Raw genomic sequence first — 27590 nt, 5'->3', positions numbered from 1 at the left:
TCTAAAATACGCACTTTATTAGAAGTAGAGACTCAGGATACATTTCGTGGTGGTCTCATCCACTACATGGGGGGCCTAGGGTGATGTGTATATAAATGTGAAAACAGGAGACTAAAGCAAATGTTGGGGGTTGTGGTGCTTTGGCTGGATTAATATTGCACGAGGGGAGTGTAGCTATGGGCCTGGGGTATGACCGGGGCGTTACGTATCAGAGTGGTCTGGGCAGTGGTTATGGTGGAGGTGTTGCGCCTCAGCTTGACCTCCCGGGCGATCTGACACCAGGTGCAGGAATAGCAGCAGCAGGACTGGATGCAGTCATCACAGATGGAGCCCTGGAAAAAGACGATGGGGGTTATACCATTACAGTAGGAGACCCCCAGAGACCCCACAAAACCCTCAGCCATGATAAAAAACCATACCGGGATCTTGTGTCTCTCCCGGAGAGCGGCCCTCATAGCAATCGTTATAGGAGGACAGACTCCACTGCACCCAACGTATCCCATCACGCAGGGGTCCAAGAGCGGGAGGCAACAACACTCCCCAAAATCACTCACTGTGCTGCACTGCATGCAGGGAAAGCACCACAAGGCACAGCAACCTGCAGAGGAGATAATACACATATAACACAACCTGCAGAGGAGATAATACACATATAACACTACACAACAACCTGCAGAGGAGATAATACACATATAATACTACACAACACCCTGCAGAGGAGAAAATACACATATAACACAACCTGCAGAGGAGATAATACACATATAACACTACACAACAACCTGCAGAGGAGATAATACACATATAATACTACACAACACCCTGCAGAGGAGATAATACACATATAATACTACACAACAACCTGCAGAGGAGATAATACACATATAACACAACCTGCAGAGGAGAAAATACACATATAACACTACACAACACCCTGCAGAGGAGAAAATACACATATAACACTACACAACAACCTGCAGAGGAGATAATACACATATAACACTACACAACAACCTGCAGAGGAGATAATACACATATAATACCACACAACAACCTGTAGAGGAGATAATACACATATAATACTACACAACACCCTGCAGAGGAGATAATACACATATAACACTACCTGCAGAGGAGAAAATACACATATAACACTACACAACACCCTGCAGAGGAGAAAATACACATATAACACTACACAACAACCTGCAGAGGAGATAATACACATATAATACTACACAACACCCTGCAGAGGAGATAATACACATATAATACTACACAACAACCTGCAGAGGAGATAATACACATATAACACAACCTGCAGAGGAGAAAATACACATATAACACTACACAACACCCTGCAGAGGAGAAAATACACATATAACACTACACAACAACCTGCAGAGGAGATAATACACATATAACACTACACAACAACCTGCAGAGGAGATAATACACATATAATACTACACAACACCCTGCAGAGGAGATAATACACATATAATACCACACAACAACCTGTAGAGGAGATAATACACATATAATACTACACAACACCCTGCAGAGGAGATAATACACATATAACACTACCTGCAGAGGAGAAAATACACATATAACACTACACAACACCCTGCAGAGGAGAAAATACACATATAACACTACACAACAACCTGCAGAGGAGATAATAAACATATAACACTACACAACAACCTGCAGAGGAGAAAATACACATATAACACTACACAACAACCTGCAGAGGAGATAATACACATATAACACTACACAACAACCTGCAGAGGAGAAAATACACATATAACACTACCTGCAGAGGAGAAAATACACATATAACACTACACAACACCCTGCAGAGGAGAAAATACACATATAACACTACACAACAACCTGCAGAGGAGATAATAAACATATAACACTACACAACAACCTGCAGAGGAGAAAATACACATATAACACTACACAACACCCTGCAGAGGAGAAAATACACATATAATACTACACAACAACCTGCAGAGGAGATAATACACATATAACACTACACAACAACCTGCAGAGGAGATAATACACATATAACACTACACAACACCCTGCAGAGGAGATAATACACATATAACACTACACAACAACCTGCAGAGGAGATAATACACATATAATACTACACAACACCCTGCAGAGGAGATAATACACATATAACACTACACAACACCCTGCAGAGGAGATAATACACATATAACACTACACAGCAACCTGCAGAGGAGAAAATACACATATAACACAACCTGCAGAGGAGATAATACACATATAACACTACACACCACCCTGCAGAGGAGATAATACACATATAATACTACACAACACCCTGCAGAGGAGCTAATACACATATAACACTACACAACACCCTGCAGAGGAGATAATACACATATAATACTACACAACACCCTGCAGAGGAGATAATACTCATATAACACTACACAACACCCTGCAGAGGAGATAATACACATATAACACTACACAACACCCTGCAGAGGAGATAATACACATATAACACTACACAACACCCTGCAGAGGAGATAATACACATATAACACTACACAACTACCTGCAGAGGAGATAATACACATATAACACAACCTGCAGAGGAGATAATACACATATAACACAACCTGCAGAGGAGAAAATACACATATAACACAACCTGCAGAGGAGAAAATACACATATAACACTACACAACAACCTGCAGAGGAGATAATACACATATAACACTACACAACTACCTGCAGAGGAGATAATACACATATAACACTACACAACACCCTGCAGAGGAGATAATACACATATAACACAACCTGCAGAGGAGATAATACACATATAACACTACACACCACCCTGCAGAGGAGATAATACACATATAACACTACACAACACCCTGCAGAGGAGATAATACACATATAACACAACCTGCAGAGGAGATAATACACATATAACACTACACAACACCCTGCAGAGGAGATAATACACATATAACACAACCTGCAGAGGAGATAATACACATATAACACTACACAACACCCTGCAGAGGAGATAATACACATATAACACTACACAGCACCCTGCAGAGGAGATCATACACATATAACACTACACAACAACCTGCAGAGGAGAAAATACACATATAACACTACACAACAACCTGCAGAGGAGATAATACACATATAATACTACACAACACCCTGCAGAGGAGATAACACACATATAACACTACACAAGAACCTGCAGAGCAGATCATACACATATAACACTACACAACAACCTGCAGAGGAGATAATACACATATAACACTACACAACTACCTGCAGAGGAGATAATACACATATAACACTACACAACAACCTGCAGAGGAGATAATACACATATAACACTACACAACTACCTGCAGAGGAGAAAATACACATATAACACTACCTGCAGAGGAGAAAATACACATATAACACAACCTGCAGAGGAGATAATACACATATAACACTACACAACACCCTGCAGAGGAGATAATACACATATAACACTACACACCACCCTGCAGAGGAGATAATACACATATAACACTACACAACTACCTGCAGAGGAGATAATACACATATAATACTACACAACAACCTGCAGAGGAGATAATACACATATAACACTACACAACACCCTGCAGAGGAGATAATACACATATAATACTACACAACAACCTGCAGAGGAGATAATACACATATAACACTACACAACTACCTGCAGAGGAGATAATACACATATAACACTACACAACACCCTGCAGAGGAGATAATACACATATAATACTACACAACAACCTGCAGAGGAGATAATACACATATAACACTACACAACAACCTGCAGAGGAGATAATACACATATAATACTACACAACAACCTGCAGAGGAGATAATACACATATAATACTACACAACAACCTGCAGAGGAGAAAATACACATATAATACTACACAACACCCTGCAGAGGAGATAATACACATATAACACTACACAACACCCTGCAGAGGAGATAATACACATATAACACTACCTGCAGAGGAGATAATACACATATAACACTACACAACAACCTGCAGAGGAGAAAATACACATATAATACTACACAACAACCTGCAGAGGAGATAATACACATATAACACTACACAACACCCTGCAGAGGAGATAATACACATATAACACTACCTGCAGAGGAGATAATACACATATAACACTACACAACAACCTGCAGAGGAGAAAATACACATATAATACTACACAACAACCTGCAGAGGAGATAATACACATATAACACTACACAACACCCTGCAGAGGAGATAATACACATATAATACTACACAACAACCTGCAGAGGAGATAATACACATATAACACTACACAACAACCTGCAGAGGAGATAATACACATATAATACTACACAACACCCTGCAGAGGGGATAACACACATATAACACTACACTACACCCTGCAGAGGAGATAATACACATATAATACTACACAACAACCTGCAGAGGAGATAATACACATATAATACTACACAACACCCTGCAGAGGAGATAATACACATATAACACTACACAACACCCTGCAGAGGAGATAATACACATATAACACTACACACCACCCTGTAGAGGAGATAATACACATATAACACTACACAACACCCTGCAGAGGAGATAATACACATATAACACCACACTACACCCTGCAGAGGAGATAATACACATATAACACTACACACCACCCTGTAGAGGAGATAATACACATAGAACACTACACAACACCCTGCAGAGGAGATAATACACATATAACACTACACACCACCCTGCAGAGGAGATAATACACATATAACACTACACAACACCCTGCAGAGGAGATAATACACATATAACACTACACAACAACCTGCAGAGGAGATAATACACATATAACACTACACAACACCCTGCAGAGGAGATAATACACATATAACACTACACAACTACCTGCAGAGGAGATAATACACATATAATACTACACAACACCCTGCAGAGGAGATAATACACATATAACACTACCTGCAGAGGAGAAAATACACATATAACACTACACAACACCCTGCAGAGGAGAAAATACACATATAATACTACACAACACCCTGCAGAGGAGATAATACTCATATAACACTACACAACACCCTGCAGAGGAGATAATACACATATAACACTACACAACAACCTGCAGAGGAGATAATACACATCTAATACTACACAACACCCTGCAGAGGAGATAATACACATATAACACTACCTGCAGAGGAGATAATACACATATAATACTACACAACACCCTGCAGAGGAGATAATACACATATAATACTACACAACAACCTGCAGAGGAGATAATACACATATAACACTACACAACACCCTGCAGAGGAGATAATACACATATAATACTACACAACACCCTGCAGAGGAGATAATACACATATAACACTACACACCACCCTGCAGAGGAGATAATACTCATATAACACTACACAACAACCTGCAGAGGAGATAATACACATATAACACTACACAACAACCTGCAGAGGAGATAATACACATATAATACTACACAACACCCTGCAGAGGAGATAATACACATATAACACTACACAACAACCTGCAGAGGAGATAATACACATATAACACTACACAACACCCTGCAGAGGAGATAATACACATATAACACTACACACCACCCTGCAGAGGAGATAATACACATATAACACTACACAACAACCTGCAGAGGAGCTAATACACATATAACACTACACAACAACCTGCAGAGGAGATAATACACATATAACACTACACAACACCCTGCAGAGGAGATAACACACATATAATACTACACAGCACCCTGCAGAGGAGATAATACACATATAATACTACACAACAACCTGCAGAGGAGATAATACACATATAACACTACACAACACCCTGCAGAGGAGATAATACACATATAATACTACACAACACCCTGCAGAGGAGATAATACACATATAACACTACACAACACCCTGCAGAGGAGATAATACACATATAATACTACACAACACCCTGCAGAGGAGATAATACACATATAATACTACACAACACCCTGCAGAGGAGATAATACACATATAACACTACACAACAACCTGCAGAGGAGATAATACACATATAACACTACACAGCAACCTGCAGAGGAGAAAATACACATATAACACTACACAACTACCTGCAGAGGAGATAATACACATATAATACTACACAACTACCTGCAGAGGAGATAATACACATATAACACTACACAACAACCTGCAGAGGAGATAATACACATATAACACTACACAACACCCTGCAGAGGAGATAATACACATATAATACTACACAACACCCTGCAGAGGAGATAATACACATATAATACTACACAACACCCTGCAGAGGAGATAATACACATATAACACTACACAACACCCTGCAGAGGAGATAATACACATATAACACTACACAACACCCTGCAGAGGAGATAATACACATATAACACTACACAACAACCTGCAGAGGAGATAATACACATATAATACTACACAACACCCTGCAGAGGAGATAATACACATATAATACTACACAGCACCCTGCAGAGGAGATCATACACATATAACACTACACAGCACCCTGCAGAGGAGATAATACACATATAACACTACACAACAACCTGCAGAGGAGATAATACACATATAATACTACCTGCAGAGGAGATAATACACATATAACACTACACAACTACCTGCAGAGGAGATAATACACATATAATACTACACAACACCCTGCAGAGGAGATAATACACATAGAACACTACACAACAACCTGCAGAGGAGATAATACACATATAACACTACACAACTACCTGCAGAGGAGATAATACACATATAATACTACACAACACCCTGCAGAGGAGATAATACACATATAATACTACACAACACCCTGCAGAGGAGATAATACACATATAACACTACACAACACCCTGCAGAGGAGATAATACACATATAATACTACCTGCAGAGGAGAAAATACACATATAACACTACACAACACCCTGCAGAGGAGATAATACACATATAACACTACACAACACCCTGCAGAGGAGATAATACACATATAACACTACACAACACCCTGCAGAGGAGATAATACACATATAACACTACACACCACCCTGCAGAGGAGATAATACACATATAATACTACACAACAACCTGCAGAGGAGATAATACACATATAACACTACACAACAACCTGCAGAGGAGATAATACACATATAACACTACACAACACCCTGCAGAGGAGATAATACACATATAACACTACACAACACCCTGCAGAGGAGATAATACACATATAACACTACACAACACCCTGCAGAGGAGATAATACACATATAATACTACACAACAACCTGCAGAGGAGATAATACACATATAACACTACACAACAACCTGCAGAGGAGCTAATACACATATAACACTACACAACTACCTGCAGAGGAGATAATACACATATAATACTACACAACACCCTGCAGAGGAGATAATACACATATAACACTACACAACACCCTGCAGAGGAGATAATACACATATAATACTACACAACAACCTGCAGAGGAGCTAATACACATATAACACTACACAACTACCTGCAGAGGAGATAATACACATATAATACTACACAACAACCTGCAGAGGAGATAATACACATATAACACTACACAACACCCTGCAGAGGAGATAATACACATATAACACTACACAACACCCTGCAGAGGAGATAATACACATATAACACTACACAACACCCTGCAGAGGAGATAATACACATATAATACTACACAACACCCTGCAGAGGAGATAATACACATATAACACTACCTGCAGAGGAGAAAATACACATATAATACTACACAACACCCTGCAGAGGAGATAATACACATATAACACTACACAACAACCTGCAGAGGAGATAATACACATATAACACTACACAACACCCTGCAGAGGAGATAATACACATATAATACTACACAACACCCTGCAGAGGAGATAATACACATATAACACTACACAACAACCTGCAGAGGAGATAATACACATATAACACAACCTGCAGAGGAGATAATACACATATAACACAACACCCTGCAGAGGAGATAATACACATATAACACTACACAACACCCTGCAGAGGAGATAATACACATATAACACTACACAACAACCTGCAGAGGAGATAACACACATATAACACTACACAGCAACCTGCAGAGGAGATAATACACATATAACACTACACAACAACCTGCAGAGGAGATAATACACATATAATACTACACAACACCCTGCAGAGGAGATAATACACATATAACACTACACAACAACCTGCAGAGGAGATAATACACATATAACACAACCTGCAGAGGAGATAATACACATATAACACAACACCCTGCAGAGGAGATAATACACATATAACACTACACAACACCCTGCAGAGGAGATAATACACATATAACACTACACAACAACCTGCAGAGGAGATAACACACATATAACACTACACAGCAACCTGCAGAGGAGATAATACACATATAACACTACACAACAACCTGCAGAGGAGATAACACACATATAACACTACACAACAACCTGCAGAGGAGATAATACACATATAACACTACACAACACCCTGCAGAGGAGATAATACACATATAACACTACACAGCAACCTGCAGAGGAGATAACACACATATAACACTACACAACAACCTGCAGAGGAGATAATACACATATAATACTACACAACACCCTGCAGAGGAGATAATACACATATAATACTACACAGCAACCTGCAGAGGAGATAATACACATATAACACTACACAACAACCTGCAGAGGAGATAATACACATATAACACTACACACCACCCTGCAGAGGAGATAATACACATATAACACTACACAACAACCTGCAGAGGAGATAATACACATATAACACCACACTACACCCTGCAGAGGAGATAATACACATATAACACTACACACCACCCTGTAGAGGAGATAATACACATATAATACTACACAACATCCTGCAGAGGAGATAATTCACATATAACACTACACAACACCCTGCAGAGGAGATAATACACATATAACACTACACAACAACCTGCAGAGGAGATAATACACATATAATACTACACAGCAACCTGCAGAGGAGATAATACACATATAACACTACACAACAACCTGCAGAGGAGATAATACACATATAATACTACACAACACCCTGCAGAGGAGATAATACACATATAACACTACACAACACCCTGCAGAGGAGATAATACACATATAACACTACACAACACCCTGCAGAGGAGATAACACACATATAATACTACACAGCACCCTGCAGAGGAGATAATACACATATAATACTACACAACAACCTGCAGAGGAGATAATACACATATAACACTACACAACACCCTGCAGAGGAGATAATACACATATAATACTACACAACACCCTGCAGAGGAGATAATACACATATAACACTACACAACACCCTGCAGAGGAGATAATACACATATAATACTACACAACACCCTGCAGAGGAGATAATACACATATAATACTACACAACACCCTGCAGAGGAGATAATACACATATAACACTACACAACAACCTGCAGAGGAGATAATACACATATAACACTACACAGCAACCTGCAGAGGAGAAAATACACATATAACACTACACAACTACCTGCAGAGGAGATAATACACATATAATACTACACAACTACCTGCAGAGGAGATAATACACATATAACACTACACAACACCCTGCAGAGGAGATAATACACATATAATACTACACAACAACCTGCAGAGGAGAAAATACACATATAACACTACACAACAACCTGCAGAGGAGATAATACACATATAATACTACACAACAACCTGCAGAGGAGATAATACACATATAACACTACACAACAACCTGCAGAGGAGATAATACACATATAACACTACACAACACCCTGCAGAGGAGATCATACACATATAATACTACACAACACCCTGCAGAGGAGATAATACACATATAACACTACACAACACCCTGCAGAGGAGATAATACACATATAACACTACACAACACCCTGCAGAGGAGATAATACACATATAACACTACACAACACCCTGCAGAGGAGATAATACACATATAACACTACACAACAACCTGCAGAGGAGATAATACACATATAATACTACACAACACCCTGCAGAGGAGATCATACACATATAACACTACACAGCACCCTGCAGAGGAGATAATACACATATAACACTACACAACAACCTGCAGAGGAGATAATACACATATAATACTACCTGCAGAGGAGATAATACACATATAACACTACACAACTACCTGCAGAGGAGATAATACACATATAATACTACACAACACCCTGCAGAGGAGATAACACACATATAACACTACACAACACCCTGCAGAGGAGATAATACACATATAACACTACACAACACCCTGCAGAGGAGATAATACACATATAACACTACACAACAACCTGCAGAGGAGATAATACACATATAACACTACACAACAACCTGCAGAGGAGATAATACACATAGAACACTACACAACAACCTGCAGAGGAGATAATACACATATAACACTACACAACTACCTGCAGAGGAGATAATACACATATAATACTACACAACACCCTGCAGAGGAGATAATACACATATAATACTACACAACACCCTGCAGAGGAGATAATACACATATAACACTACACAACACCCTGCAGAGGAGATAATACACATATAATACTACCTGCAGAGGAGATAATACACATATAACACTACACAACAACCTGCAGAGGAGATAATACACATATAACACTACACAACAACCTGCAGAGGAGATAATACACATATAACACTACACACCACCCTGCAGAGGAGATAATACACATATAACACTACACACCACCCTGTAGAGGAGATAATACACATATAATACTACACAACAACCTGCAGAGGAGATAATACACATATAACACTACACACCACCCTGCAGAGGAGATAATACACATATAATACTACACAACAACCTGCAGAGGAGATAATACACATATAACACTACACAACACCCTGCAGAGGAGATAATACACATATAACACTACACAACACCCTGCAGAGGAGATAATACACATATAACACTACACAACACCCTGCAGAGGAGATAATACACATATAATACTACACAACAACCTGCAGAGGAGATAATACACATATAACACTACACAACAACCTGCAGAGGAGCTAATACACATATAACACTACACAACTACCTGCAGAGGAGATAATACACATATAATACTACACAACACCCTGCAGAGGAGATAATACACATATAACACTACACAACACCCTGCAGAGGAGATAATACACATATAACACTACACAACAACCTGCAGAGGAGATAATACACATATAATACTACACAACACCCTGCAGAGGAGATAATACACATATAACACTACACAACACCCTGCAGAGGAGATAATACACATATAATACTACACAACAACCTGCAGAGGAGCTAATACACATATAACACTACACAACTACCTGCAGAGGAGATAATACACATATAATACTACACAACAACCTGCAGAGGAGATAATACACATATAACACTACACAACACCCTGCAGAGGAGATAATACACATATAACACTACACAACACCCTGCAGAGGAGATAATACACATATAACACTACACAACACCCTGCAGAGGAGATAATACACATATAATACTACACAACACCCTGCAGAGGAGATAATACACATATAACACTACCTGCAGAGGAGAAAATACACATATAATACTACACAACACCCTGCAGAGGAGATAATACACATATAACACTACACAACAACCTGCAGAGGAGATAATACACATATAACACTACACAACACCCTGCAGAGGAGATAATACACATATAATACTACACAACACCCTGCAGAGGAGATAATACACATATAACACTACACAACAACCTGCAGAGGAGATAATACACATATAACACAACCTGCAGAGGAGATAATACACATATAACACAACACCCTGCAGAGGAGATAATACACATATAACACTACACAACACCCTGCAGAGGAGATAATACACATATAACACTACACAACAACCTGCAGAGGAGATAACACACATATAACACTACACAGCAACCTGCAGAGGAGATAATACACATATAACACTACACAACAACCTGCAGAGGAGATAATACACATATAATACTACACAACACCCTGCAGAGGAGATAATACACATATAACACTACACAACAACCTGCAGAGGAGATAATACACATATAACACAACCTGCAGAGGAGATAATACACATATAACACAACACCCTGCAGAGGAGATAATACACATATAACACTACACAACACCCTGCAGAGGAGATAATACACATATAACACTACACAACAACCTGCAGAGGAGATAACACACATATAACACTACACAGCAACCTGCAGAGGAGATAATACACATATAACACTACACAACAACCTGCAGAGGAGATAACACACATATAACACTACACAGCAACCTGCAGAGGAGATAACACACATATAACACTACACAACAACCTGCAGAGGAGATAATACACATATAATACTACACAACACCCTGCAGAGGAGATAATACACATATAATACTACACAGCAACCTGCAGAGGAGATAATACACATATAACACTACACAACAACCTGCAGAGGAGATAATACACATATAACACTACACACCACCCTGCAGAGGAGATAATACACATATAACACTACACAACAACCTGCAGAGGAGATAATACACATATAACACCACACTACACCCTGCAGAGGAGATAATACACATATAACACTACACACCACCCTGTAGAGGAGATAATACACATATAACACTACACAACAACCTGCAGAGGAGATAATACACATATAACACTACACAACATCCTGCAGAGGAGATAATTCACATATAACACTACACAACACCCTGCAGAGGAGATAATACACATATAACACTACACAACAACCTGCAGAGGAGATAATACACATATAATACTACACAGCAACCTGCAGAGGAGATAATACACATATAACACTACACAACACCCTGCAGAGGAGATAATACACATATAACACTACACAACAACCTGCAGAGGAGATAATACACATATAACACTACACAACATCCTGCAGAGGAGATAATACACATAGAACACTACACAACAACCTGCAGAGGAGATAATACACATATAATACTACACAACAACCTGCAGAGGAGATAATACACATATAATACTACACAACACCCTGCAGAGGAGATAATACACATATAACACTACACAACACCCTGCAGAGGAGATAATACACATATAACACTACACAACACCCTGCAGAGGAGATAATACACATATAATACTACACAACACCCTGCAGAGGAGATAATACACATATAACACTACACAACAACCTGCAGAGGAGATAATACACATATAACACTACACAACAACCTGCAGAGGAGATAATACACATATAACACAACCTGCAGAGGAGATAATACACATATAACACTACACAACACCCTGCAGAGGAGATAATACACATATAATACTACACAACACCCTGCAGAGGAGATAATACTCATATAACACAACCTGCAGAGGAGATAATACACATATAACACAACCTGCAGAGGAGATAATACACATATAATACTACACAACTACCTGCAGAGGAGATAATACACATATAACACTACACAACAACCTGCAGAGGAGATAATACACATATAACACAACCTGCAGAGGAGATAATACACATATAACACAACACCCTGCAGAGGAGATAATACACATATAACACTACACAACACCCTGCAGAGGAGATAATACACATATAACACTACACAACACCCTGCAGAGGAGATAATACACATATAACACTACACAACTACCTGCAGAGGAGATAATACACATATAACACTACACACCACCCTGCAGAGGAGATAATACACATATAACACTACACACCACCCTGCAGAGGAGATAATACACATATAACACTACACAACAACCTGCAGAGGAGATAATACACATATAATACTACACAACACCCTGCAGAGGAGATAATACACATATAACACTACACAACACCCTGCAGAGGAGATAATACACATATAACACTACACAACACCCTGCAGAGGAGATAATACACATATAACACAACCTGCAGAGGAGATAATACACATATAACACTACACAACAACCTGCAGAGGAGATAATACACATATAATACTACACAACAACCTGTAGAGGAGATAATACACATATAACACAACCTGCAGAGGAGATAATACACATATAACACTACACAACACCCTGCAGAGGAGATAATACACATATAATACTACACAACACCCTGCAGAGGAGATAATACACATATAACACTACACAACACCCTGCAGAGGAGATAACACACATATAACACTACACAACACCCTGCAGAGGAGATAATACACATATAACACTACACAACACCCTGCAGAGGAGATAATACACATATAACACTACACAACACCCTGCAGAGGAGATAATACACATATAATACTACACAACACCCTGCAGAGGAGATAATACACATATAACACTACACAACACCCTGCAGAGGAGATAATACACATATAACACTACACAACACCCTGCAGAGGAGATAATACACATATAACACAACCTGCAGAGGAGATAATACACATATAACACTACACAACAACCTGCAGAGGAGATAATACACATATAATACTACACAACACTCTGCAGAGGAGATAATACACATATAACACTACACAACACCCTGCAGAGGAGATAATACACATATAATACTACACAACAACCTGCAGAGGAGATAATACACATATAACACAACACCCTGCAGAGGAGATAATACACATATAACACTACACAACACCCTGCAGAGGAGATAATACACATATAACACAACCTGCAGAGGAGATAATACACATATAACACTACACAACACCCTGCAGAGGAGATAATACACATATAACACTACACAACACCCTGCAGAGGAGATAATACACATATAATACTACACAACACCCTGCAGAGGAGATAATACACATATAACACTACACAACACCCTGCAGAGGAGATAATACACATATAACACTACACAACACCCTGCAGAGGAGATAATACACATATAACACAACCTGCAGAGGAGATAATACACATATAACACTACACAACACCCTGCAGAGGAGATAATACACATATAATACTACACAACACCCTGCAGAGGAGATAATACACATATAACACTACACACCACCCTGCAGAGGAGATAATACACATATAACACTACACAACAACCTGCAGAGGAGATAATACACATATAACACTACACACCACCCTGCAGAGGGGATAACACACATATAACACTACACAACAACCTGCAGAGGAGCTAATACACATATAACACTACACAACAACCTGCAGAGGAGATAATACACATATAACACTACACAACAACCTGCAGAGGAGATAATACACATATAACACTACACAACACCCTGCAGAGGAGATAATACACATATAATACTACACAGCAACCTGCAGAGGAGATAATACACATATAACACTACACAACAACCTGCAGAGGAGATAATACACATATAACACCACACTACACCCTGCAGAGGAGATAATACACATATAACACTACACAACAACCTGCAGAGGAGATAATACACATATAATACTACACAACTACCTGCAGAGGAGATAATACACATATAACACTACACACCACCCTGTAGAGGAGATAATACACATATAACACTACACAACACCCTGCAGAAGAGATAATACACATATAACACTACACAACAACCTGCAGAGGAGATAATACACATATAACACTACACAACAACCTGCAGAGGAGATAATACACATATAATACTACACAACACCCTGCAGAGGAGATAATACACATATAACACTACACTACACCCTGCAGAGGAGATAATACACATATAACACTACACAACAACCTGCAGAGGAGATAATACACATATAACACTACACAACACCCTGCAGAGGAGATAATACACATATAACACTACACAACACCCTGCAGAGGAGATAATACACATATAACACTACACAACACCCTGCAGAGGAGATAATACACATATAATACTACACAACACCCTGCAGAGGAGATAATACTCATATAACACAACCTGCAGAGGAGATAATACACATATAATACTACACAACTACCTGCAGAGGAGATAATACACATATAACACTACACAACACCCTGCAGAGGAGATAATACACATATAATACTACACAACAACCTGCAGAGGAGATAATACACATATAATACTACACAACACCCTGCAGAGGAGAAAATACACATATAACACTACACACCACCCTGCAGAGGAGATAATACACATATAACACTACACAACAACCTGCAGAGGAGATAATACACATATAATACTACACAACACCCTGCAGAGGAGATAATACACATATAATACTACACAACAACCTGTAGAGGAGATAATACACATATAATACTACACAACACCCTGCAGAAGAGATAATACACATATAACACTACACAACAACCTGCAGAGGAGATAATACACATATAACACTACACAACACCCTGCAGAGGAGAAAATACACATATAATACTACACAGCAACCTGCAGAGGAGATAATACACATATAATACTACACAACACCCTGCAGAGGAGATAATACACATATAACACTACACAACACCCTGCAGAGGAGATAATACACATATAACACTACACAACACCCTGCAGAGGAGATAATACACATATAACACTACACAACTACCTGCAGAGGAGATAATACACATATAACACTACACAACTACCTGCAGAGGAGATAATACACATATAATACTACACAACAACCTGCAGAGGAGATAATACACATATAACACTACACAACTACCTGCAGAGGAGATAATACACATATAATACTACACAACACCCTGCAGAGGAGATAATACACATATAACACTACACAACAACCTGCAGAGGAGATAATACACATATAACACTACACAACACCCTGCAGAGGAGATAATACACATATAATACTACACAGCACCCTGCAGAGGAGATCATACACATATAACACTACACAGCACCCTGCAGAGGAGATAATACACATATAATACTACACAACACCCTGCAGAGGAGATAATACACATATAATACTACACAACAACCTGCAGAGGAGATAACACACATATAACACTACACAACACCCTGCAGAGGAGATAATACACATATAACACAACCTGCAGAGGAGATAATACACATATAACACTACACAACTACCTGCAGAGGAGATAATACACATATAACACTACACAACACCCTGCAGAGGAGATAATACACATATAACACTACACACCACCCTGCAGAGGAGATAATACACATATAATACTACACAACACCCTGCAGAGGAGATAATACACATATAACACTACACAACAACCTGCAGAGGGGATAACACACATATAACACTACACTACACCCTGCAGAGGAGATAATACACATATAACACTACACAACACCCTGCAGAGGAGATAATACACATATAACACTACACAACACCCTGCAGAGGAGATAACACACATATAACACAACCTGCAGAGGAGATAATACACATATAACACAACCTGCAGAGGAGATAATACACATATAACACTACACAACACCCTGCAGAGGAGATAATACACATATAACATTACACAACAACCTGCAGAGCAGATAATACACATATAATACTACACAACTACCTGCAGAGGAGATAATACACATATAACACTACACAACACCCTGCAGAGGAGATAATACACATATAACACTACACAACACCCTGCAGAGGAGATAATACACATATAACACTACACAACAACCTGCAGAGGAGAAAATACACATATAACACTACACAACACCCTGCAGAGGAGATAATACACATATAACACTACACAACACCCTGCAGAGGAGATAATACACATATAACACTACACAACAACCTGCAGAGGAGATAATACACATATAACACTACACAACACCCTGCAGAGGAGATAATACACATATAACACTACACAACAACCTGCAGAGGAGATAATACACATATAACACTACACAACTACCTGCAGAGGAGATAATACACATATAACACTACACAACAACCTGCAGAGGAGATAATACACATATAATACTACACAACAACCTGCAGAGGAGATAATACACATATAACACTACACAACAACCTGCAGAGGAGATAATACACATATAACACTACACAGCAACCTGCAGAGGAGATAAAACACATATAATACTACACAACAACCTGTAGAGGAGATAATACACATATAATACTACACAACACCCTGCAGAGGAGATAATACACATATAACACTACACAACACCCTGCAGAGGAGATAATACACATATAACACTACACAACACCCTGCAGAGGAGAAAATACACATATAATACTACACAACACCCTGCAGAGGAGATAATACACATATAACACTACACAACACCCTGCAGAGGAGATAATACACATATAACACTACACAGCAACCTGCAGAGGAGATAATACACATATAACACTACACAACACCCTGCAGAGGAGATAATACACATATAACACTACACAACACCCTGCAGAGGAGATAATACACATATAATACTACACAACACCCTGCAGAGGAGATAATACACATATAACACTACACAACACCCTGCAGAGGAGATAATACACATATAATACTACACAACACCCTGCAGAGGAGATAATACACATATAACACTACACAACAACCTGCAGAGGAGATAATACACATATAATACTACACAACAACCTGCAGAGGAGATAATACACATATAACACTACACAACACCCTGCAGAGGAGATAATACACATATAACACTGCACAACAACCTGCAGAGGAGATAATACACATATAATACTACACAACACCCTGCAGAGGAGATAATACACATATAACACTACACAACACCCTGCAGAGGAGATAATACACATATAACACTACACAACAACCTGCAGAGGAGATAATACACATATAATACTACACAACAACCTGCAGAGGAGATAATACACATATAACACTGCACAACAACCTGCAGAGGAGATAATACACATATAACACTACACAACACCCTGCAGAGGAGATAACACACATATAACACTACACAACACCCTGCAGAGGAGATAATACACATATAATACTACACAACACCCTGCAGAGGAGATAATACACATATAACACTACACAACAACCTGCAGAGGAGATAATACACATATAACACTACACAACAACCTGCAGAGGAGATAATACACATATAACACTACACAACAACCTGCAGAGGAGATAATACACATATAATACTACACAGCAACCTGCAGAGGAGATAATACACATATAACACTACACAACAACCTGCAGAGGAGATAATACACATATAATACTACACAACAACCTGCAGAGGAGATAATACACATATAACACTACACACCACCCTGCAGAGGAGATAATACACATATAACACTACACAACACCCTGCAGAGGAGATAATACACATATAACACTGCACAACAACCTGCAGAGGAGATAATACACATATAATACTACAGAACAACCTGTAGAGGAGATAATACACATATAACACTTCACAGCAACCTGCAGAGGAGATAATACACATATAATACTACACAACACCCTGCAGAGGAGATAATACACATATAATACTACACAACACCCTGCAGAGGAGATAATACACATATAACACTACACAACAACCTGCAGAGGAGATAATACACATATAATACTACACAGCAACCTGCAGAGGAGATAATACACATATAACACTACACAACAACCTGCAGAGGAGATAATACACATATAACACTACACAACAACCTGCAGAGGAGATAATACTCATATAATACTACACAACACCCTGCAGAGGAGATAATACACATATAACACTACACAACAACCTGCAGAGGAGATAATACACATATAACACTACACAACAACCTGCAGAGGAGATAATACACATATAACACTACACAACTACCTGCAGAGGAGATAATACACATATAATACTACACAACACCCTGCAGAGGAGATAATACACATATAATACTACACAACAACCTGCAGAGGAGCTAATACACATATAACACTACACAACTACCTGCAGAGGAGATAATACACATATAATACTACACAACACCCTGCAGAGGAGATAATACACATATAACACTACACAACAACCTGCAGAGGAGATAATACACATATAACACTACACAACAACCTGCAGAGGAGATAATACACATATAACACTACACAACACCCTGCAGAGGAGATAATACACATATAACACAACCTGCAGAGGAGATAATACACATATAATACTACACAACAACCTGCAGAGGAGATAATACACATATAACACTACACAGCAACCTGCAGAGGAGATAAAACACATATAATACTACACAACACCCTGCAGAGGAGATAATACACATATAATACTACACAACAACCTGCAGAGGAGATAATACACATATAACACTACACAACTACCTGCAGAGGAGATAACACACATATAATACTACACAACACCCTGCAGAGGAGATAATACACATATAACACTACACAACACCCTGCAGAGGAGATAATACACATATAACACAACCTGCAGAGGAGATAATACACATATAATACTACACAACAACCTGCAGAGGAGAAAATACACATATAACACTACACAACACCCTGCAGAGGAGATAATACACATATAACACTACACAACAACCTGCAGAGGAGATAATACACATATAACACTACACAACAACCTGCAGAGGAGATAACACACATATAATACTACACAACACCCTGCAGAGGAGATAATACACATATAATACTACACAACACCCTGCAGAGGAGATAATACACATATAATACTACACAACACCCTGCAGAGGAGATAATACACATATAACACTACACAACACCCTGCAGAGGAGATAATACACATATAACACTACACAACACCCTGCAGAGGAGATAATACACATATAACACTACACAACTACCTGCAGAGGAGATAATACACATATAATACTACACACCACCCTGCAGAGGAGATAATACACATATAACACTACACAACACCCTGCAGAGGAGATAATACACATATAACACTACACAACACCCTGCAGAGGAGATAATACACATATAACACTACACAACACCCTGCAGAGGAGATAATACACATATAACACTACACAACTACCTGCAGAGGAGATAATACACATATAATACTACACAACACCCTGCAGAGGAGATAATACACATATAACACTACACAACAACCTGCAGAGGAGATAATACACATATAACACTACACAACAACCTGCAGAGGAGATAATACACATGTAACACTACACAACACCCTGCAGAGGAGATAATACACATATAATACTACACAACACCCTGCAGAGGAGATAATACACATGTAACACTACACAACACCCTGCAGAGGAGATAATACACATATAACACTACACAACACCCTGCAGAGGAGATAATACACATATAATACTACACAACACCCTGCAGAGGAGATAATACACATATAACACTACACAACAACCTGCAGAGGAGATAATACACATATAACACTACACAACAACCTGCAGAGGAGATAATACACATATAACACTACACAACTACCTGCAGAGGAGATAATACACATATAACACTACACAGCACCCTGCAGAGGAGATAATACACATATAACACTACACAACAACCTGCAGAGGAGATAATACACATATAATACTACACAACACCCTGCAGAGGAGATAATACACATATAATACTACACAACACCCTGCAGAGGAGATAATACACATATAACACTACACAACACCCTGCAGAGGAGATAATACACATATAACACTACACAACAACCTGCAGAGGAGATAATACACATATAACACTACACAACACCCTGCAGAGGAGATAATACACATATAACACTACACAACAACCTGCAGAGGAGATAATACACATATAACACTACACAACAACCTGCAGAGGAGATAATACACATATAACACTACACAACACCCTGCAGAGGAGATAACACACATATAACACTACACAACACCCTGCAGAGGAGATAAAACACATATAACACTACACAACTACCTGCAGAGGAGATAATACACATATAATACTACACAACACCCTGCAGAGGAGATAATACACATATAACACTACACAACAACCTGCAGAGGAGATAATACACATATAACACAACCTGCAGAGGAGATAATACACATATAATACTACACCCTGCAGAGGAGATAATACACATATAACACTACACACCACCCTGCAGAGGAGATAATACACATATAACACTACACAACACCCTGCAGAGGAGATAAAACACATATAATACTACACAACACCCTGCAGAGGAGATAATACACATATAACACTACACAACACCCTGCAGAGGAGATAACACACATATAACACTACACAACTACCTGCAGAGGAGATAATACACATATAACACTACACAACACCCTGCAGAGGAGATAAAACACATATAACACTACACAACTACCTGCAGAGGAGATAAAACACATATAATACTACACAACACCCTGCAGAGGAGATAATACACATATAACACTACACAACACCCTGCAGAGGAGATAACACACATATAACACTACACAACTACCTGCAGAGGAGATAATAGCAAGCAGGGCAGCCGCTCTATGAACTATCAAGGCGTCACAAATAGGCTTCTACCTGGCTATACACGTTGTGCTTTATGACTTACACACTATCCCTCCATGTGTCACACACTTGCACCCCATTATCCATTTATTTTTATTGAGGCACTTCACTCATTACTGCCCCCTATATTTCACTTATAGTATTACACTTGCACACACACTATTCATTTATTATTTCTTACTACACATCCCATGCACCACAAGCCCCTCCCCTCAAGACTAGTGGGAGTGGCTATTATTATTTACATGCACCACACACCACTCCCCTCAAGACTAGTGGGAGTGGCTATTATTATTTACATGCACCACACGCTCCTCCCCTCAGGACTAGTGGGAGTGGCTATTATTATTTACATGCACCACACGCTCCTCCCCTCAGGACTAGTGGGAGTGGCTATTATTATTTAAAGCACCTGCTCGCCCTTTCATCAGCGTTTCTGACCTGGCTGTGTCCATTTGTAAGTATGGCCTTTTTCTGTGGTTTTTTCATCACATGACCCTGTAACAAGCCATGCAGCAATGTGTCCATCACATGACCCTGTAACAAGCCATGCAGCAATGTGTCCATCACATGACCCTGTAACAAGCCATGCAGCAGTGTGTCCATCACATGACCCAGTAACAAGCCTGTTTGTCCATCACATGACCCAGTAACAAGCCATGCAGCAGTTCGTCCATCACATGACTCTGTAACAAGCCATACACCTGTGCGTCCATCATTTGACCCTGTTACAATCTCAGCACCTCTGTGTCCATCACATGACTCTGTAACAAGCCATGCAACAGTGTGTCTATCACATGACCCTGTAACAAGCCATGCAACAGTGTGTCTATCACATGACCCTGTAACAAGCCATGCAGCAGTGTGTCGGTCACATGACCCTGTAACGAGCCATGCAGCAGTGTGTCTATCACATGACCCTGTAACAAGCCATGCAGCAGTGTGTCGGTCACATGACCCTGTAACGAGCCATGAAGCATCGTCCATCACATGACCCTGTAACAAGCCATGCAGCAGTGTGTCCATCACATGACCCTGTAACAAGAGAACGGGGAGACGGTTCCCTGGATGGAAGGAGGACCAGGATGTATATACCGGATATTTACGACTATAAGACGCAGTTTTGAGCAAAAATAAATCTTGCTAAACAGTCCCTGCGTCTTATAGTCGGCAGTTAAGGGACCGGGGCCCCGTGACCACTCCCCTTCTTAACCCCTTCCCGACCCATGTTGTGCCGCACATCATGGAGTGGAGAGGGGGTGATGTTTGGGGCGAGCTCACGCACTGACCCCACTCCATGCACTGCAGGTGTCATCTGTGTTTTACAACCGACACTCGGCTCTAACGGCCATTGTATATTGTGCTGCATATAATATTGTTTTCCTGTAATGTATGTTGGTGGAGCGCAGTGTGTATTGCGCAGTGTGTAATGTGCAGCGCGTAATGTGCAGTGTGTAATGTGCAGCGCGTAATGTGTAGTGTGTATTGTGCAGTGTGTAATGTGTAATGTGCAGTGCGTAATGGGCAGTGCGCCGTGTGTATTGTGCAGTGTGTAATGATTAATATTCAATGTGTAGTGTGCAGCGTGTAATGATTAGTGTGTATTGTGCAGTGTGTATTCTGTCATGTACATTGTGTAATGTGCAGTGTGTAGCGTGCATTGTGTAGTGTGTATAGTGCAGTGTGTATTTTGAAGTGTGTAATGTGCAGTGTGTAATTATTAATGCGTAGTGTGTATGGTGCAGTGTGCAATGTGCAGTGTGTATTCTGTAATGTACATTGTGTAATGTGCAGTGTGTAGCGTGCATTGAGTAGTGTGTATAGTGCAGTGTGTAGCATGCAGTGTGTAATGTGCAGTGCGTAATTTTCAATGCGTAGTGTGCAATGCGTAATGTGCAGTGCGTAGTGCAATGTGCGGTGTGTAATGTGTATGGTGTATTGTGCATTGTGTAATGTGCAGTGTGTAATGTGTATGGTGCAGTGTGCAGTGTGTAATGTGTAGTGTGTATTGTGCAGTGTGTAATGTGTATGGTGTAATGTGTAATGTGCAGTGTGTAATGATTAATATGCAGTGTGTAGTGTGGTGCATTGTGCAGTGTGTATTGTGCAGTGTGTAATGTGCAGAGTGTAATGTGTATTGTGCAGTGTGTAATGTGCATGGTGCAATGTGTAATGTGCAGTGTGTATGGTACAGTGTGTAATGCGCAGTGTGTATGGTGCAGTGTGTATTGTACAGGGTGTAATGCGCAGTGTGTATTGTGCAGTGTGTGATGTGCAGTGTGCAATGTTTAATGTGTAGTGTGCAGTGTGTATTGTGTAATGTGCAGTGTGTAATGTGCAGTGTGTGATGTGCAGTGTGCAATGTTTAATGTGTAGTGTGCAGTGTGTAATGCGCAGTGTGTATTGTGCAGTGTGTGATGTGCAGTGTGCAATGTTTAATGTGTAGTGTGCAGTGTGTAGTGTGTAATGTGCAGTGTGTGATGTGCAGTGTGCAATGTTTAATGTGTAGTGTGCAGTGTGTATTGTGTAATGTGCAGTGTGTATTGTGTAATGTGCAGTGTGTATGGTGCAGTGTGTATTGTACAGGGTGTAATGTGTAATGTGCAGTGTGTAATGTGCAGTGTGTATGGTGCAGTGTGTATTGTACAGGGTGTAATGTGTAATGCGCAGTGTGTATTGTGTGATGTGCAGTGTGCAATGTTTAATGTGTAGTGTGCAGTGTGTAATGTGTAATGTGCAGTGTGTAATGTGTAATGTGCAGTGAGTAGTGTAGTGTGTAGTGTGCAGTGTGTAATGTGTAATGTGCAGTGTGTATGGTGCAGTGTGCATTGTGTAGTGTGTATGGTGTAATGTGCAGTGTGTAATGATTAATGTGTAGTGTGGTGCAGTGTGCAGCGTGTAATGTGCAGTGTGTAATGTGCAGTGTGTATGGTGCAGTGTGTATGGTGCAGTGTGTAATGTTTAATGTGCAGTGTGTATGGTGCAGTGTGTAATGTGCAGTGTGTAATGTGTAATGTGCAGTGTGTAATGTGCAGTGTGTATGGTGCAGTGTGTATGGTGCAGTGTGTATGGTGCAGTGTGTAATGTGTAATGTGCAGTGTGTATGGTGCAGTGTGTAATGTGCAGTGTGTAATGTGTAATGTGCAGTGTGTAATGTGCAGTGTGTATGGTGCAGTGTGTATGGTGCAGTGTGTATGGTGCAGTGTGTAATGTGTAATGTGCAGTGTATATGGAGCAGTGTGTAATGTGCAGTGTGTAATGTGCAGTGTGTAATGTGCAGTGTGTAATGTGCAGTGTGTAATGTGCAGTGTGTATGGTGCAGTGTGTAATGTGCAGTGTGTATTGTGTAATGTGCATTGTTTATGGTGCAGTGTGTATTGTACAGGGTGTAATGTGTAATGTGCAGTGTGTATGGTGCAGTGTGTATTGTACAGGGTGTAATGCGCAGTGTGTATTGTGCAGTGTGTGATGTGCAGTGTGCAATGTTTAATGTGTAGTGTGCAGTGTGTATTGTGTAATGTGCAGTGTGTAATGTGTAATGTGCAGTGTGTAATGTGTAATGCGCAGTGTGTATTGTGCAGTGTGCAATGTTTAATGTGTAGTGTGCAGTGTGTAATGTGTAATGTGCAGTGAGTAGTGTAGTGTGTAGTGTGCAGTGTGTAATGTGTGTATGGTGCAGTGTGCATTGTGTAGTGTGTATGGTGTAATGTGCAGTGTGTAATGATTAATATGCAGTGTGTAGTGTGGTGCAGTGTGTAATGTGCAGTGTATATTGTGTAATGTGCAGTGTGTAATGTGCAGTGTGTAGTGTGTAATGCGCAGTGTGTAATGTGTATTGTGCAGTGTGTAATGTGTAATGTGCAGTGTGTATGGTGCAGTGTGTAATGTGCAGTGTGTATTGTGTAATGTGCAGTGTGTATTGCGCAGTGTGTAATTCTCATCTGTACTGTGGCCTTTGCTCCTGTACTACACAGTATGTGAGTATTCTTTGTAGGATTACCCAGCATGCACCCTGTTGCTGATTCTTATAACGTTTTCTTACTGAAACCTTCTAAGCCTGCAACCCCAGCAATGTCCACCAGAGGCCGCACTGACACTGTGTGCAGGAGGAGAGGCTGTATATGAGGATGGGCAGCAATCAGGTCTACTGCACCTGCATTATACTTATGTAGCAGAGCTGAGCTGCTTTATGTCGCTATTTCCTCTGTGCACTTTTAATCATTTACCTGCAGTCCCATGTAACACCCAGAATAAAGCTACTCACACACTCCGCAGTCGTCACAGCAATCACACAGGCCGCTGCTCCATTGTGGACCGTGCGACACAGTCACCGTCTGCGTGGTGATGACCCCCGGCTGAGAGATAATGGTCTCCAT

The 27590-nt window shown here is 39.8% G+C and overlaps 1 protein-coding gene and 1 pseudogene across 1 annotated transcript; both read right to left on the bottom strand.

Annotated features, from left to right (window-relative positions):
- On the bottom strand, nucleotides 1-27590 carry LOC142709506 (placenta-specific gene 8 protein-like). Its single transcript, XM_075848483.1, has 3 exons — nucleotides 27479-27590; nucleotides 420-598; nucleotides 1-332 (listed from the first exon to the last, which is right to left on the bottom strand). Exons 1-3 carry the CDS (start codon nucleotides 27588-27590, stop codon nucleotides 150-152), a joined length of 474 nt encoding a protein of 157 aa, XP_075704598.1. The 3' UTR covers nucleotides 1-149.
- LOC142709507 (uncharacterized) lies at nucleotides 24240-26928 on the bottom strand (annotated as a pseudogene).

Source organism: Rhinoderma darwinii, unplaced genomic scaffold (assembly GCF_050947455.1).
Source record: "Rhinoderma darwinii isolate aRhiDar2 unplaced genomic scaffold, aRhiDar2.hap1 Scaffold_4104, whole genome shotgun sequence".
Classification (NCBI taxonomy): domain Eukaryota; kingdom Metazoa; phylum Chordata; class Amphibia; order Anura; family Rhinodermatidae; genus Rhinoderma; species Rhinoderma darwinii.
This window is presented reverse-complemented; position numbering and strand designations above follow the sequence as displayed.